The 17,018-nt window shown below is 36.6% G+C and overlaps 1 protein-coding gene across 1 annotated transcript; it reads right to left on the bottom strand.

Moving 5' to 3' along the window:
* Positions 1–487: 487 nt before the first annotated feature.
* On the bottom strand, positions 488–8,121 carry LOC134813893 (adhesion G-protein coupled receptor G6-like). The gene is made up of 17 exons (XM_063821815.1): positions 6,685–8,121; positions 6,401–6,498; positions 6,128–6,235; positions 5,503–5,827; positions 5,089–5,219; positions 4,758–4,919; positions 4,437–4,550; positions 4,221–4,308; positions 3,979–4,091; positions 3,642–3,748; positions 3,135–3,273; positions 2,706–2,914; positions 2,253–2,421; positions 1,973–2,116; positions 1,709–1,820; positions 1,421–1,468; positions 488–1,221 (listed from the first exon to the last, which is right to left on the bottom strand). The coding sequence occupies exons 1-17, from the start codon at positions 8,105–8,107 to the stop codon at positions 1,109–1,111; spliced, it is 3,603 nt and encodes a 1,200-aa protein (XP_063677885.1). The 5' UTR covers positions 8,108–8,121; the 3' UTR covers positions 488–1,108.
* Between the last annotated feature and the right edge of the window lie 8,897 nt (positions 8,122–17,018).

The raw sequence follows: 17,018 nt of genomic DNA, 5'->3' as shown, positions 1-17,018 counted from the left end.
ACTACGAGTACGTGTTCGGCGGTCAACTACACAAGTTTAACTTGTACTCGGAACAGCTGAAGTCGTCTGATGTAGAGAAGATGTTTACTTCAGGACTGTGTTCTGCAGTAGAGGAGGAACATGATGACGTCAGAGTATTGAAATGGGAAGATATACTGCTGAAGACATGTCCGGGCCAGAATGTCTGATGAGCAGTGTGATGGGTAGAATCAACGAAATGCAAAGCAGGATTAAAGAAACCATCAACATTTGGAGTAATCTTGACTTATGGAAATAGAAATAATACATTAACTTTTTAAAATAATGCTCTAGCCTATAGATATAGTACCTTGATTGACCGTTAAAAATAATACCTCGATAGTAGATTCTAATTTTTGTTTATTTTTTATTTGCACCGCAAATTGTGTTTTACTCATAACATGGTATGGGCCCGCGCTTTTTTTCTAATGTTAATTTTTGAAATAGAAATAAACAGCGCACAGATGTTCTGTTCCAAATAAAATAACTTTTGTATATGATAGAGATTACGTAATAACTGAACGATCATTTGATAGACGTTTTTGGTTATTGATAGTAATAGCATATTACATACTAGCAATTAATTGATAATTAACTTATTCAAGGCAGAAAATTAAATTAAAAATTAAGATGTCAATTAAAAATTAAGATGTCAATTTACAAGTCTTACTGTTTACTAGTTTTAAGGGTATAGATTTATATTTCTTTTTATTTATATATTTCCTTTAATTAATGTTAGATCAGCGGCCGTGGGAAATTTCAAATGCGACATCTGAAAAACAGTCTGTTCCACGTTAGTGCGACCACTGTAATTTTCAAAACAAATATTTAATACAGCCGAATTAAGCCTCTTCTGGCATCATGTTACAATATGTAATACTAATAGTTGATGTAACATGTGTGCGGGGCTCCAACCTTATCGCTCTCATTTCTTTACTGTTTAAGTGTTTATAATCTCGTCCCGAACAACTGCGCTGTAACGTTACGGGAGACCTCGTTATCAGTGAGGTACAATCTTCTCTTATCATGAAATTGTAGAACTGATTTTGTAGGCTACTTTATTTATCCTACTAGTATGGTAGAGATGGCACTAGCCCTCGAAACTACGCTGGTGCGACAGCTTAGTGCTTTTGATGCTGGATACTTTTGATCTGATGCTCGACTTAGTAGACTTGAACTCAACGATTTCATCTTTTGCCACCCCTACGGGAAAGTTGATTGTTGTAATTATTAAAAATTATAAAAATTATAACAAACAATACCTAGGTATTATTTTATTACATCATGAATATAATATAGTGGTCACATATCGTAATAGTATATTAAGGTATCATAAATGTCAGTCAAAAGTTTGAAGCAAAAGTTTGAAGCTCGAATAAGCTCATTACAAATAAAACTGTACCTGTATATTCGGAGGAGAATCCGCTTTGGGATCTGGAGAGTCTGGAGCCTGAAATGTAGATATAGCCAGATATGTTTCGGCATTACACTTTTATGTTAGATTAAAATTCGTTGATCAAATGTTAAAACATGTTATACAGCATTAACTTATGTTGTGATGGAAACCTTTTGACGAGTGAATAAAATGACCCTACTGCAGTTTTTATTTATGGGATCAGTGAATTTCTGAGGCGCTTCAAATAAATCATCTGCACACGGAATTTCAAGGCTAATTTAGATGATATCCTACCTTTTTTAGAACTGACAAGACCAAGTGAGCGTCCCACATGTGTGATCCTGGATTCCCAAAATCTTCTGACCTCATCCTTTAGGACGACGTAGAACAGGAAAATAAACAGCCCCTGAAATATTTGTTCTGAGGTCCAAGTTTAGAAAATTGAAACAATATAACTAGCACGTGATGAACAATAATGGGTTTAACTTAAACAAACATTTATTTTTTTTGTAATACCAATGCAAAAAGTAACTTACCTTAATGCTAACAGTAACTTACTTGAGGTGCATTTACCAATATGAATAGCCATCTGATTGCCGTGTTGATTTCAGAATAGTTGGAGTTGTTCATGAGCAGGAAGAATCCCGTAATCCATCCCAGACCAAGGAAAGTAGACACGATCAGTGCAGAACGGAGCTGCCTCTGAAGATATAAGGAGTTTAAGTTGAGATATATTGACTAACATTACACACTATAAGCATTCTGCTCTATCTGAAACCCAACCCATCATGCTACCACACCCCTCACACCATCATTCCCAATTCCTAAAATAACTAACCGATCTCATCTTAACGCTGGACACCTTCATTTTCTCGGGCTTGGCTGTACTGGATGCCATTGATAAGATGACTCGAGCTATGTAGAAAAATAGAATCCAGTTTATTGTAACTCCGACTACTACAGGTCCGTAGAAAGACACAAAACCGTAGGGTCTTCTCACAAAGCATCTGAAAGTGCGTCATAAGTGCGGGATATTAAATTTGGCGCTAAATTAGGTGTAGGGTATCACATTTGGCGCCAAAAGTGCGGGGTATCACATTTGGCGCTATAAAAGTGCGGGGTATCACATTTGGCGCTATGAAAGTCCGGGGTATAACATTTTGCGCTAAATTAAGTGCGGGGTATCACATTTGGCGCGGATTCGTACTTTAATAATTTAATGGTGGTATCCGGTATTATTATTATCAGTTATATTATATCAAATTAATCGGAATCCGAATCAGTAACTAACGTTTTGGGATCAGCGAAATCTGAACCGCCCCAAACCAGTCCAACCAAAGGGAAAATAGCGGGTAGAAGCCATCCAGCCACACTGTATTTCAACATGGGTCTACGAAGATATGTGTTGAAAACCTTCACTACAGAAAAATACATAGTCACTGCTTCGATAACCATCCAACTCAGTTGACACAGCCAGAAATAGTTGAGCAAGAACGCAATCTGAGGCAGATAGTTGAGTTAGAACTCAATCTGAGATAAATGGTAACAATCACTAACAAAATAAAGCACGGACCTCCCGCAGCTACAGATATTATTTTTTATATGTTTTATATGAATTAGAGTTTTATATGAATTACAGGTTTTATATGTTTTATATAAATTACAGGTTTAATGTTTTATATGAATTACAGGTCTTATATGAATTACAGGTTTAGCTTACAATTGAACACGAGATGTGTGTATCAACGGTTTCCTCTTCAGACACAAAGAAATCCATCAAGAAGAAGCATATAATTGAGAATATAAGTGCGAGAACAAGCATTAGGTTTACTCTGGTGGGTAACATCTTCATAATCTCTCTGAAAACAAGGTAAACCTTTATATGGTACTGAATTATGAGACTTTTGAGGATACATCTAATTGAAATTTAAATCAAAATTAACGTAAAAAACTGCTGGCTTGAAGTTGTAAAGAGGGTTTATATAATATTTAAGTTGTTGCTGTTTTTCAAATTAATAATTGTCGTCCTACAACTATTTGGTGATCATGCAGAGTAACTTTTAAATTAATCTATGAGGTAAGATAGCAGCCAATGCAAATTGTAGGTGCGACGACATTGTCGCTAATTGTCGCTATCTAGTGTCATTTCGCGCTAGATAACGCTAGATGACGCTAAATTACGCTAGATGTCGAATTTCAACAATTGGTAAAGGTCGGAGGAACTAACCTATGAGGTAGGATTGCTGCCAATGTCAGTACCAAGCACACTAAACTGGTAGCTAGCAGCACGTCCGAAACCTCCTCCTCGCCGTGCCCTTGCTCGCTTGACAGGGTCTGTAATATAGTTAACTATCGTCAGCACGTGCAAAACAGTATACTTATAGTTGCATGGTTAGGAGAAAAGCATTTTATTTTTGCGACTTGATTGTGTACGGTTTTCAACTTTAATACTACAGTGTAGCCTTCTTGATCGTTTAATTTATTGTGAGCTGACTTCTGGGGAAATCTCCTTATTACCAAGATAAAGATTTAATTTTTCACTCGTTAAGTTCTTAATAGCTTACCATGAGAACTGCAAAACTAGTTAAATGATCACTGTGACACGTTACATCAGTTGCTCCTGAATACTGGTCGTACTCAACAGTCGTCTTACAACCCGCCTCACTCCAAGCTTGCTCTAAAACGGGTTATTTTAACGAGGCATCAACAACTCACTCGCACAGGTTGATATGTAAATTAAAACAAATTGAATGATGAAACCATCTGAAATAAGAGTTAAAATGCTATTTTGGTAATGGTGTCATACCTGATTCGTTATAAAACTTGCACATGACCTTGCTCGTGACCAGTAATTTTCTCTTTACGAAGCTGTGTACCTTCAACTCAGTGTCTTTCTGGGGAAAGTTGATTGATTCGTTAGTTTGCTGTTTGGTTAGCTGATCAAATAACAATTTAAGGTGCTTCACTCTAACGCGGTAATACAATGGACAAGTTTTTATACAAAATTCGTATAAAAACGTACCGGAACTTTAAATTTGACGACAGCTGTCTTGTTGGGTCTCAAAGGGGTTATCTGAGACGAGTTTGTGTCGACAATGTTGATGTCAGAGATAACCGTAGCCACTAGAGATACCTCCTGAAATAGTAGTAATCATATTAGTTAGAGATATTTACTGAAGTTGTAGTAATGGTTTATTTTGAGCGAAGTGTTTAATATCCCACCTAGTTCCTCTTATTTTTGATGCAAAATAAATTTCATGAGCTAGGAATTGAGATGATCATCAAAAACATTACTACAATTTACACGTGCACTATAGCAGTAACATTAATCAAGACTACTAACATTTCCAGAGAGATTATCGTTATCTAAAACTCTGCTGATACCCTGAGCAATTCTTTTAATAGCATCCTCTCCAGATGAGGACAGAGCTCTGGAAGGGAAAGCTTTATCTGAGATGTAGTAAACCGCTGTCGCTACTTCAGTCTCTGATGTTTCTAATTCAGCCTGTCCGAGAAGGTTTCTACGTTTAGAAAAGGAAGAGTATAGACTGCTATATTTGTAATGATAGTAATACTGATCGATTGTATTAAATAGATATAAGTAAAAGTTAATTAAGTTTGACAAAAACATAAATTATAAGTTGTTAAAAACCAATAAAAACAACAATATTTACAGAGAAAAATCTCTTGGATTTGTCGTCAGCGTCATTGGTGCTCCCAATCAGAGAGTTCGTGTCACCAGCTAGAACTAATAAATTCTTTCTTTCTGATTTTCCTGTTACAGTCACCTTGGCAACTCCAAAACCTGGGTACCACGTGATATCATTATGTGAGTATGATACAATACCGCCTTGTACAAGATGAGACTTGATAATGCGACAAGATGCGATTTCACTATACAGCTAACCTTGTTATTAAAACACATTCTAGGTCATAAGTTATTCATAAATGTAGTGGTTACTAACTTTTAAACTTGGTTTAATCCCTGTTAACTTACAGGAAAATTAATGCTACCTTATGCTTAATGTACTAAAGTTATTTTTGTAAACTAAGCAATTAAATAATCATATAAAAGTGGGGCAGCATACCAAGTGAGTTTCCTGCTTTCAAAGAATCCTGGTTTTTAGCGAGCTTGCTAGCAATAGTAACAGTAGCCCCTCTGAAGGATCTGCCTGCTTCCTCGTCTTGCATCGACTCCAGCACTGTTTTATCTTGAATATTGTCCACCACGGAGATAAGATTGTCTAAAGTTTTGTCAGACAACTCCATGTCCGGGGAGGCAGTGAATATCCCGACCATGTTTGCGATATTCTGAACATCGTCAGCGCCCATTTTGTCTCCTGACTCAGCTGTTAGCTGTGTCAGATCCTCTGATAGACGATTTTGTGATTCTGTCGTCACGCTCTCAATTTCCTGGTGGGGAATTTAGGTTTTGTTAAGATGTACTCGAGATCTGTTATTAGGTTAGGATTCTATCAGCTGTGGTATTGACAATTTATTTGGGGTTTAGCAGTATCAGTAGCATATCATCAAGACATCAGCTATAGCATTTTACAGATTATTTCAGGTTTAAAGTATCAGTAATGTAAAAGCTGATAATTAGAATATAAATACTTTCCTAGCTTGCTGATGATCCTTCATAAAGTATATCAGTAATGCAAAAGCACATAATTATGTAGCACGAGTATGATTAATATAAAATCAGGTAATTACCGATAGAATGTTTTCTATTTGCCCAGCTGCAGGAGATCTACAGAGTGTGAAATTCGTAGCGTCAAATTCTCCAGAAATCAAACAAAACTTTCGGGCATTTTGTTCTCCCTGAAAGATTATTTTACTGTTATAATGTTCATGATACTAAGTGGCATTGTGAAGCGAATAGCGATTGTTAAAAGTCATCCGGTTGTCTTACGAGGTTGAATTAAATCAGTTCAGACTCTAGTTGCATGATCTCTGGTGATTATTTGAGATTTTAACAAAACTTACATTGTGTACACAGGGCAGGTGTGCGTAAGAAAAGGGCTCAGTTTCAGTCCAACTGTAGTCACCATAGATTGGGCTCTGTTCAGTCGCACTTGAGCAAGCTGAGGCAAAATAGTCTATATGGCTACTATAATTACTTATAAACCTTTCGCACAATAATTTCCTTTTCTTATATGTTACCTCATCTAGTAGTAGTAAATACCTCATCTAGTAGTAGTAAATATTTACTTATAAGTTCTAAGTGTAAAACATGAATAATTTTAACTGACAAAAAGTTTTGGACTTACATTTTATTTCCAGAATGGACTGGTACTTCTCTATTTCGGCATGTTCAGATGTTAGCTCTGTTGATTCCAGTTGAAGCGCTTTGCTTTCAAGATCTGATTTGGTCTGTGCAAGTTCTAATTCTGTTGAATTGAGTTGAAGCGCTTTACTTTCAAGATCTGATTTGGTCTGTGCCAGTTCTAATTCTGTTGAGTTGAGTTGAAGCGCTTTATTTTCAAGATCTGATTTGGTCTGTGCCAGTTCTAATTCTGTTGAATTGAGTTGAAGCGCTTTATTTTCAAGATCTGATTTGGTCTGTGCCAGTTCTAATTCTGTTGAGTTGAGTTGAAGCGCTTTGTTTTCAAGATCTGATTTGGTCTGTGCCAGTTCTAATTCTGTTGAATTGAGTTGAAGCGCTTTGTTATCCAGATCAGATTTGGTCCGTGCCAGTAGTTCTAATTCTGTTGAGTCGAGTTGAAGCGCTTTGCTATCGAGATCTGATTTAGTCTGTGCCAGTTCTAATTCTGTTGAATTGAGTTGAAGCGCTTTGCTATCAAGATCTGATTTAGTCTGTGCCAGTTCTAATTCTGTTGAATTGAGTTGAAGCGCTTTGCTATCAAGATCTGATTTAGTCTGTACCAGTTCTAATTCTATTGAATTGAGTAGTTCCACCATGCTATCCACATACAATTGGGTTTGTGCCATTTTCATTTCTATTTCTGTAGAATTGAGTTGAAGCGCTTTGCTATCCAGATCTGATTTGGTTTGTGCCAGTTCTAATTCTGTTGAATTGAGTTGAAGCGCTTTGCTATCCAGATCTGATTTGGTTTGTGCCAGTTCTAATTCTGTTGAATTGAGTTGAAGCGCTTTGCTATCCAGATCTGATTTGGTTTGTGCCAGTTCTAATTCTGTTGAATTGAGTTGAAGCGCTTTGCTATCCAGATCTGATTTGGTTTGTGCCAGTTCTAATTCTGTTGAATAGAGTTGCTGCTCTGTGCTCTTCAAAGCACTTTTAAAAGCTTCACTCTCCGATCTTATTTGTTCCAGTACCAGTAGAGTTTGATTGAGTCTGGTTTCAGTCCGTTGAAGTGTAACCCTTTCCTCAATAGACATTCCAGGATTGCAGCCGGTGCCCCCAGTACTTCCCGTTTCTACAGGGACTGTTTCTATGGGAGTACCGCTCTGTCCTTCCTGAACAGGACATGCCTCCCCAACTATCTCTGCTATCTCACTGCTGCTCATCTCCCTCAATCCTCGTAACGCGAGGCACATGGCTGACTCCTTCTTCACTGGTTCCTCCCTGCTTTTCTTCATCTCGAAGAAATTCTTGCCCGTTCCGCTCTGAAACTTAAAGCCTTTGTTCGCCTGGGACTTTGGAATAGTGGGATCTCCGACAATAGATCGGATTGTTAGGAGCATTGCCAGACAGATCCATAGTAACCCCATAGTTTGGTGCACAGCTAGCTGAGTGATAAATATATCAGAAAATGTTAGCATAATTATTACCTACTATTAGCATAATTAGGATACAAGATTATTAATTATTAATGAACTGCCCAAAGTTTGCAAATTTGCCTGATTATTATTATATAACTTTATTCAAATCAAAAATAGAACATAAATGAACATCTTAAAGATCTGATAAGTAGCCAGAAAAAAAAAGAAATACTGATACACAAGCTATAACAACTTCTTCCATCCCGCTCTATCAGAGGCTAAAAGTCTTAAATTGTACAAATCGTCTGTATTTACAAATGGAATGTTCCTACTACCTAAATCAAATTTAATAGTCCTAAGCAAGTTCGACTGGTGTCTGCCTACTCTACCTTTTTTAGTACTCTGACTCTCTACTGCAAAGTGTAATGCAAGCTGTGCAGGTGAGTTGTTATCACTGCGAAGGACATGTCCGAGCATCCTCCATCGTGCACATGCAACACGCTCACTGAGTGGAACCACTTCACATCTCTTGTAAAGGGTGTCGTTTTTGATTATATTAGGGTAAGTCATTCTGATGATTTGCCTCAGATGCTTTCTGTGGCAAATATCCAGTTTACTCAGTAGCTGCTTTGAAGCAGCCCAGCAGCTACAATTATACATTAAGACGGAGACCACCTGGGCTTCGTAGATCTTAAGTCTGGTCTTAAGAGTGTACAAATGTTTTAACGTAGTTTTCAGGACCAGAGTGATCATAGCTGCCAGTAACACGTAATCAAACTTGTAATGTCAGCTTAAAAAGGCATGGAGCTTGTGGACTAAGATAAAGATTAAAGACATTTTCCATTTCCGACGATTGTATTTTTGAATAATTGGTTGTATCATGGCACGTGCAAAGCAGTAGGGCTCGAATATGACAAGTATGGTTCTGTCAAATCTACATAGGACATAGGTAGAATATCACTGATTAATTTATTTACCATAATATGTAAATGTATTTTATCAAACTATAAACTGAAAGACATATTGAGAATTTCATCTTATGTATGATGAAAAGGAAAATAAAGCTTAAAATAACTATATAGTACTAGTATGTAATAATGAAATGAAATAATATGCTTGTGTACCGCCCATATGGTTAGCAACTGACACAAGTGTCAGGTACTACCATATCAGAGCGGTTCTAAAGGGTGAGGTGAAAATATCTAGCAACAAACAACTTAATCATCTCATAAACAAATCTATTCAGAAAAGATCATTTTAATTATATCATATAGTAATCATAGGAAGATTTATCGATATATACCACACTACGATTAACAATAAACCACCAGAAATCACTTCAAAAGGATCATATAGGAATCATAGGACTGGAAGGTTTATTGATATATTATTACACACTGCACTAATAAATAAAGATACACCCACCAACAAATCATAAGAACAAAACAACAGCACTAATCAGTAGTGCTAATATCAGTGGTCGACCGTGATCGACATTTTGTCCCGGCCGGTACCGGGCCGGGATTTCCTCCATCCCGGCCGGGACCGGTACCGGTACCGGGATGAAAATGAAAACCCGGCCGGTACCGGGATCAGCGTCATAGCGGCCGGTACCGGGATTTTTCCGATATTTCTCTGTTACTCCGTTAGAATGAACAATTTTAAAATAAAACCTTCAAGTAAAGGACAAACTTAAATATGTTTATATAAGTCAAAACTGACACAGAACTCATATTTGTGATCTGGCATTGGTTACTTAAACTAATTTGATTGAACATGGAGTTTGACGGTGGAGCTTTACACTTTACAGTTTACATAACCTTACCTGAATAATTGAATAGGGCGAATACTGAATAGTGAATACTTATAAATAGAACAATTTATTAACATTTATTAATGCTTTCTTTACCCGGAGAACTCTGTTTTACACAAGACCGTGAGCCGTGACACTTAGTCACAATAATTAAGTCATAAGTCATATTTCTAGCATTAAAGTCAGAAAGAAGTCCATTACTCGTAAACGAAAATCTAAAATCGACGTCATGAAACCCATGATTATTTTCAATCTAGATTGACTCCAGTCTCCATTGTTTAATGATTTCATCAAAATGTTTTAGGAAAATGTTTACAGATTTGCGAATTTTGGACTCGAATTTACGTTGAAAAAAAAAAGAATTTATTTTGGAAAAATCCCGGCTAAAATCCCGGCTAAAACCAAAATCCCGGCCGGTACCGGTACCGGTCCAAAATCGCCAAATACCGGCCGGTATCCCGGTCGAGCTCTGGCTAATATAATGTGCTATATATAAATAATATGTTAATATTATAAAGCATTTACGCAACACGTACGTCAAGCGTTTGGAAACAATTACAAAAGTAAATACTCAATAACATTAGAAACAGATCGAGAAATAGTATCCTTGCCTTTTCACTACTAAACTCTTTTGTTTATGGCACTAGTAAACCTTTTGTCTATTCTTTTGTATAACAAATGCATTAGGCGTTTATAAATACACCCCGCACCATATGAATATGATATATCCGTCAATAAAAGAATATTTTTCCTTTCTCAAGAAAGCGCAGATTGGAAGATAAAAGATTGCCAGCTTGTCCTTTCTCAAAAATAATTGGACAATAGCTTGTAATTGCATCTAATTAAATAGCCTTTTGTGAAGTAGTCGTAAACTTATTTAGTAACGGGCAATGCACGGACAGTCGCCGGAACTGTATATTTCTTACTTTCATGACTGTGAACTAAAAAGCACATACAGATGGATAATGTATGTCTCGACTAACAATCTAGCTGACTGTGCCAAATAATAGTAGATTCTGATGATGTTGATAACATAAGACGAGAAAAATCAAATTGTCGAAAAGTATACGGTAAATCTGATCAGGATTTTACTATAGGATCCGGTCTATAAGCTGACTAGGTGAGATAGGATATAAGATAATGCCAGTACTATTATAGTACTAGTAGTGTTTGGTCATACAGGGTGTTTCGAGACTCGTGTCCAAATTTAAAATTTTAATTTTTAATTTTATGAAGGAGCAAAATTAGATGCAATCGGTTTTAAAATGCTGGTTATACCTTACATTTTAGTTATATCTCACAAATTCGTTTCAAAACTCATCTTTTCGCAAATTTGTATCCTTTCGAAATTTTCTTCGAAAAAATGTCAAAACCTGGCATATCAGACGAAATGAGAGTAGACATGGTCAAGCTTTTCTATGTCAACGGAAGTAGTTGGGCTGCTGCTAGGAGGGCACTTTCAAAGAAATACGGTAATGCAGGCAGGAAAATACTCAGAATGCCCGAATCTGGTCAGATAAGCAACCCTATGCCACCGTGGAAGGTCCAAAAACCAGAGAAAAGGTGACTGTTTGGATGGGCCTCAGTTACCATGGTGTCTTCGGACCCCACTTTTTCGAGAATGAAGAAGAGAAGGCAGAGACGATAAGGACAGCAAATTACATTGCTATGTTGCGTGGAAAAGTTATCCCAGTACTTAAAAGGAAAAAATACTTGATTCCTGTATATTCCAACAAGACGGGGCCCCTCCACACTGTTCGCACGAAAGTTTGGCTTGGCTGAAGGAGCATTTTGGGGAAAGACTGATATCGAGGAAAGCTGAGTTCAGCTGGCCTCCCTACAGCCCTGACCTGAATCCGGCCGATTTCTTTTTGTGGGGCTATCTGAAAGAACGTGTCTATTCAGACCCAGTCCCACAAACAGTAGATGAGCTAAAAAACAATATCAGAAGGGAGGCTAAAAAGTTAAAAATTGACATGGTAAAACGTGCAATAGACAATATGCTTCCGAGGGTTAAATCAAATGTTAAAGCGTAGCTCGAGAAGTATAAATCCTGTTTGATATTTAAACACGAGCCCATAGGGTGAGCGTTCATATTGGTATATTTAACAGGTGTTATGCGTCGTACAATTCACAATTTGATAGCACAATGTGCTGGAATTTTTTTGAATATGTTTTAATTATCATTATTGTATGGTGACAATGCGTGACAAGGTATGACAAGATACCCAATTATTTGAAATATTTATTGTCAGCTCTTCAGAAAATAAAATTATTTATCGGGGTTCTTGGACGTTTGACAGAGGAAAAATCAGAAAAAATAGTGATTGGTAAAATTTTTTAGATCGTTTATAAGTTATAAAATATTATCAACGAGGTCAACTTAATCGTTTTATTGTTTTAGCATATGCTTGAGTTAGAGATTGGATAAGGGTTAACTAGGTTGGGTTCATCAGATTAGATTTTCATGCACTGGGGTTTGAATTTTCCGTTTAGAGGACTTCCGACTTATTAAACTTAGTCACGTGATAGCTCAGTGTAGAGTGATTTATCATCATCCTGTTATCTTTTGACGGAAATAAACATCAACCGAAGCGACTTTATAATAAAACAAAAAAAAATAATGGGTGGAAAGTGGAAAGAGCCATATATTCGTGGAAATGGAATACAACCTGCACATGATTAGTGATTAGGAGGATGTTCGTGTCACTTGACGCTTCATCGCGCACAAATTATTATCCTTCACTACGAAGCTCTTGAGGAAGCTTTTGAGGAAGCTTTTGAGGAAGCTTTTGAGTACTACCATGAGCTCTCAAGGGTAAACAGTGTGACCATCAAACGGTTAACCGACAGAAGTGGCACAAAGACACTGATAGTACTGGGATACAGCCTATAACCAATACCATAGTTGGTTCGTACGCACTTTTAAAACCTCACGCACTTAACGCACGAAACAAGTCAAAAATACGTACGAATAAATACCGTTTTTACTTTTTAGAAGATATTGAATGTTTTATGAATAATAACATTTTTTCTCATAATCTTAGGCTACCATACTAGTTAGTAGAAATATATGCCTATGGTATACACTATACAGTATACATTTACAATAATACTGTCACCATAGTCGTAACACTAACATAGAATTGTGTGAATATCTTATTAACTCTAAGACTAATGATCATAGCGAAAGTTCATTGTTAAAATATTTACATAACAAGATCTATGATGAAAATTTCGTACGGTACGTACTTTTAAAAATGGCTGTACCGTATAACGTACTAATAAAATTGGTTATAAAGTATGATAAATGGGTTTTTGATGGAAGTCCAACTTTCGTGACAAAATAATAACAGGAACACTTGAAATGGCGCTACGGGCACCTAAACTTATGTCGCCGCATTCTTATTTCCATCATCGGAATAGTATGACTGTACGTACTCACTACTCCTATTGAGTATAATTGCAGTTAATATTGATCAAATTAATTTATTGTCTTAAAGATTGTTTAATATGATTTTAGCATTCACTGGCACCAAAATCGTAGTTTGAAAATTGCGTGCATACCTGCTTATTTTACAACAATCAACAATAAAAAAATGTGGTAAAAAACGGGCACCATTTTTTCAGAAAAAATGTCTTACTTTAAAGGGGTTTAGGATACTAGGGCGTAGGAAACAAGGGCGGTAGACGCAAGAGCAGAGGACACGAGGGCGTAGGAAACAAGGGCGTTACTTTCAAATTCTGAAACTTAGGTGAATAAGTGTACAACGTGCTAAACCGAAGTTCAGACTGACCAGTGAAAATGGGCGAGCGTACCAAGTGTCATTTTAATTAGAAGTTTTAGTCAGTGATTTATTATTGAAGCTTGTAATTACAATATCTAATGCTCCTATGAATACTTTAATTAATTGTTTGTCCCGTCATTCTTTTTCCTTCCTCTTTTCCTTGTCATCCCCTTTAGTTTTAAGATTCTTGCTATAAATGGCTACAGCTAACACTATTAATGCTAAGTACCAAACAACAAGTGGGAGGTGGATCGTTGGTACCATTAAATCGATTTAACACCGCAATTCCAGTCGCAAGCCTGGGACCACTACTAGCATAGTCACAACATCTACAAAGCTGCCATATAGCCTGACTGACAATTTTCTCGACTGACTGACAATGTTTCTTCTTTTTCCCCATTTAGAATACAAAGATTAGTACATTTTAGCTTATGATTAATATTATATTTTTACCTATAGTTTACCTAGATTTCCTAAAAGGGTGGATACCAGGGCGAATCACATGATTCATTTTAGCCTGAACACGAAGGTGGAAGAAAAACCGTCCTAAATGATGGTCGTTTTAACTGAGAGGATTGATGGTTTGAAATTGAGTGAACACACCTCAGTGAAATTCGTCTACCCAAAGTAAATACCCGTTTTGTACGTACTCCCCTTGATCTAAACCTGGGTAACCGTAGCGTCAGCGACTGCGATATTTTGAATGCCAAGTTTGTCACATGAACACCTAGGCAGTGTTTGATTGGTCTAAGCACGTTACCAAACCCCAAAATCTGCTACTGAGTTGTCTGAGATATTTAAGGAAAATCTCTAAATGTTTGGTTCGTTTAAATCTGGGTGATTATTTGTCACATCACTATGTTTCGTTTCAAATTTACACGTGAGTAGGTCCAATTCTTCGAGCTAAGCTTTACCTCAACCAGACCGTTTGTCCATGTTAAAGTGATTCATGTGATTCGCCCCCGTGTCCGCCCTTTTAAGAAAGCACCTACCGCCCTTGTGTCGTACGCCCTCGTGTCCGGTTCCCCTTTAAACTTAAAGTGGTTGGACGGTACGTACTAATAAAAAACCTCGTACCGTACGTACTTTAAGCCGAGTACGGTACGTTATACTTCTCATCTTAGAACAAGATGTAACATTGCCTGAAGTCCCCAGGTTAACAACGCGAACGGATACAGGACACGAGGGCGTAGGAGTAGGACACAATAAAGGGCGATACTTTCTGAAAAGGGGGGACACGAGGGCGGTTCACATGATAGTCGATACTCACTTTAACATGGAAACGAGGGCAGAACCAAACACCGTCCCAAATGATGAACTAGTATTAGTAATAAATTTCATGTATGCTTACACAATTTTATTTTTATTTTTGTTTATAAGCGTCAACTTACTTCTAATCGTATAAATTATTTTTTATCATTTGCAATATATCTATATCTATAAAGATCCCGTGAAAATATACGATAGAAAGTATAGCTACGCGTTATCAAACACTAGCAGGATTCAGGAACCCGTATAACCCTAAAATGGAGTCAAGACTCAAGAGACTAAAATAATTTTTGGGCTTTAAAATTACTATTCCTTAGCCAATTTTTTATTTTTTCATGTTGATTTGGAGGCCATTAAAGCTTTTGACCCAGTCAAAAAATTTCAGTTGTATATCTTTTACGGTTTTTACGGAAAGTCGCGTTAAAGTTGATGCCGTGGTGACAGTAAAATGGTACGGATAAACACATATATATCGTCTCGCTTGATAGTCCAGTGTAGCCGTAGGGTGATTTATTATCATCCTATTAAATAGCAAATATGGATATGCTAAATATGATAGAAATACAATAGGATTAAATAGGAATAAAATAGGGATACACTATGGATAATAGACGTACCACTGCACAAATGCGACTTTTGTATGAGAAATAATAAGATCTCTGGAAAAAAGGATAAACTGGCATTCAGCTATCTCCCATATCTAGCGTACTAAGATCGACTCTATACTATCATGTGGGCAAGCAAGTCAAATGTTAATGAACAGATATTAGGACTATTTGAATGTCTAACCCATATTGAACAGGCGTGGGATGGAACCACGGTTATTTCAATCTGGGATCATGCAAACTTGGTGTGATACTAATACAGCTTCTTCATAATCATTATCGACTGTGCCAAACCCTGTATTTAAATACAGGGTTTGGTGAATCACAATAAAATCGAGTTTAGTAAAGTTAGTTACTACTATATAGTGGTCATAGGATATGCGAATAATGAGAAAATAAATGAAGAATATTGAACGAAACAGATAGTGAGGACAGTACCGCCCGTTTGGCGGACGCTACCTTTCCACCAGCTGACACTATTCTAAGTGAAACTTGTTCAACAGCATGCAGCCCGATTAATTTTCACATCTTATTCTGATCGACTGTGTTTATTCTGACCAACTGATTTAAATTTAGTACGAATCAGAAATTAACCTGTCTAGCTTATTCACTATCCAGTCCTGGTATATAATCAAAATAACGAATTAATGGACCATCAGATCAAAGGAAAAACGGAGCAAGACAATAAAATCACGATCTTTGAACGATAGAATAAATAAACAATTAAGAGTCGAAAATCATTGACACTGAAAAAAAAACAGAAATATGCTCACGAGATGGCATGGTAGAATAACCATATTTATAGATCAATATTATCGGTAGATCGATTTGGGAATTCTCCTAGGATGTGCAAATTAACGTTAAAACTTAGAATTAAAACTTATTCTAACGGATAGTTATACTGTACCCAACTAACATTGATCTAGAAGTAGATGGTACTTTTTAACAATCCTTTCCATTTATCTACCGCCAATTGTTCTACGAATGATATCAAAATTAGCCGAGGAAAGAAAAAAACTACCATGTTTATACCTTTATACACAAAATTGTTACAACAAATGACGACAATTCCCACACCCCGAGCGGAAGCTGATAAAATACATTTTACACACAAAACGATAAAAAAGAAGCACACGTCACAAGAATAAGACGATTGTTACAGCTGCTTTATAACAATTACAATGTGATCTCATAGCCCACCAGTTAAGTTGGACTGATAATATCTGTATACGTCTGTATACGTCTGTACACGTCTATATTAATGTCACATATACTAATCATATGAGATCATATTGTCCTCCCTTTTTATGTTTATTTTAATATTCTGACATCTCGGATATACACAATACTATTTTCACAGGCCTATTAGATGCAACAATTTTATGGTGACTATGGTGCTACAGATAAACAGTAAATAATGGCAACTGTATAGCCCGTACAAAATA

This window comes from Bolinopsis microptera, chromosome 4 (genome assembly GCF_026151205.1).
Source record: "Bolinopsis microptera isolate Bmic1 chromosome 4, MBARI_Bmic_1.0, whole genome shotgun sequence".
In the NCBI taxonomy this organism is placed as follows: domain Eukaryota; kingdom Metazoa; phylum Ctenophora; class Tentaculata; order Lobata; family Bolinopsidae; genus Bolinopsis; species Bolinopsis microptera.
Note: the sequence above shows the minus strand (reverse complement) of the source record. Positions and strands in the feature narration are given on the sequence as shown.

Bases quoted from the DNA above. Each gene is read 5' to 3' on its own strand.
- LOC134813893 (XM_063821815.1), bottom strand. From the start codon at position 8,107: ATGGGGTTACTATGGATCTGTCTGGCAATGCTCCTAACAATCCGATCT. The intron at 6,499-6,684 runs GTAAGTCCAAAA...ATTTTGCCTCAG, and splicing joins GTCCATTCTGGAAATAAAAT to CTTGCTCAAGTGCGACTGAA. The intron at 5,220-5,502 runs GTATGCTGCCCC...CGTGGTACCCAG, and splicing joins GAAAGCAGGAAACTCACTTG to GTTTTGGAGTTGCCAAGGTG.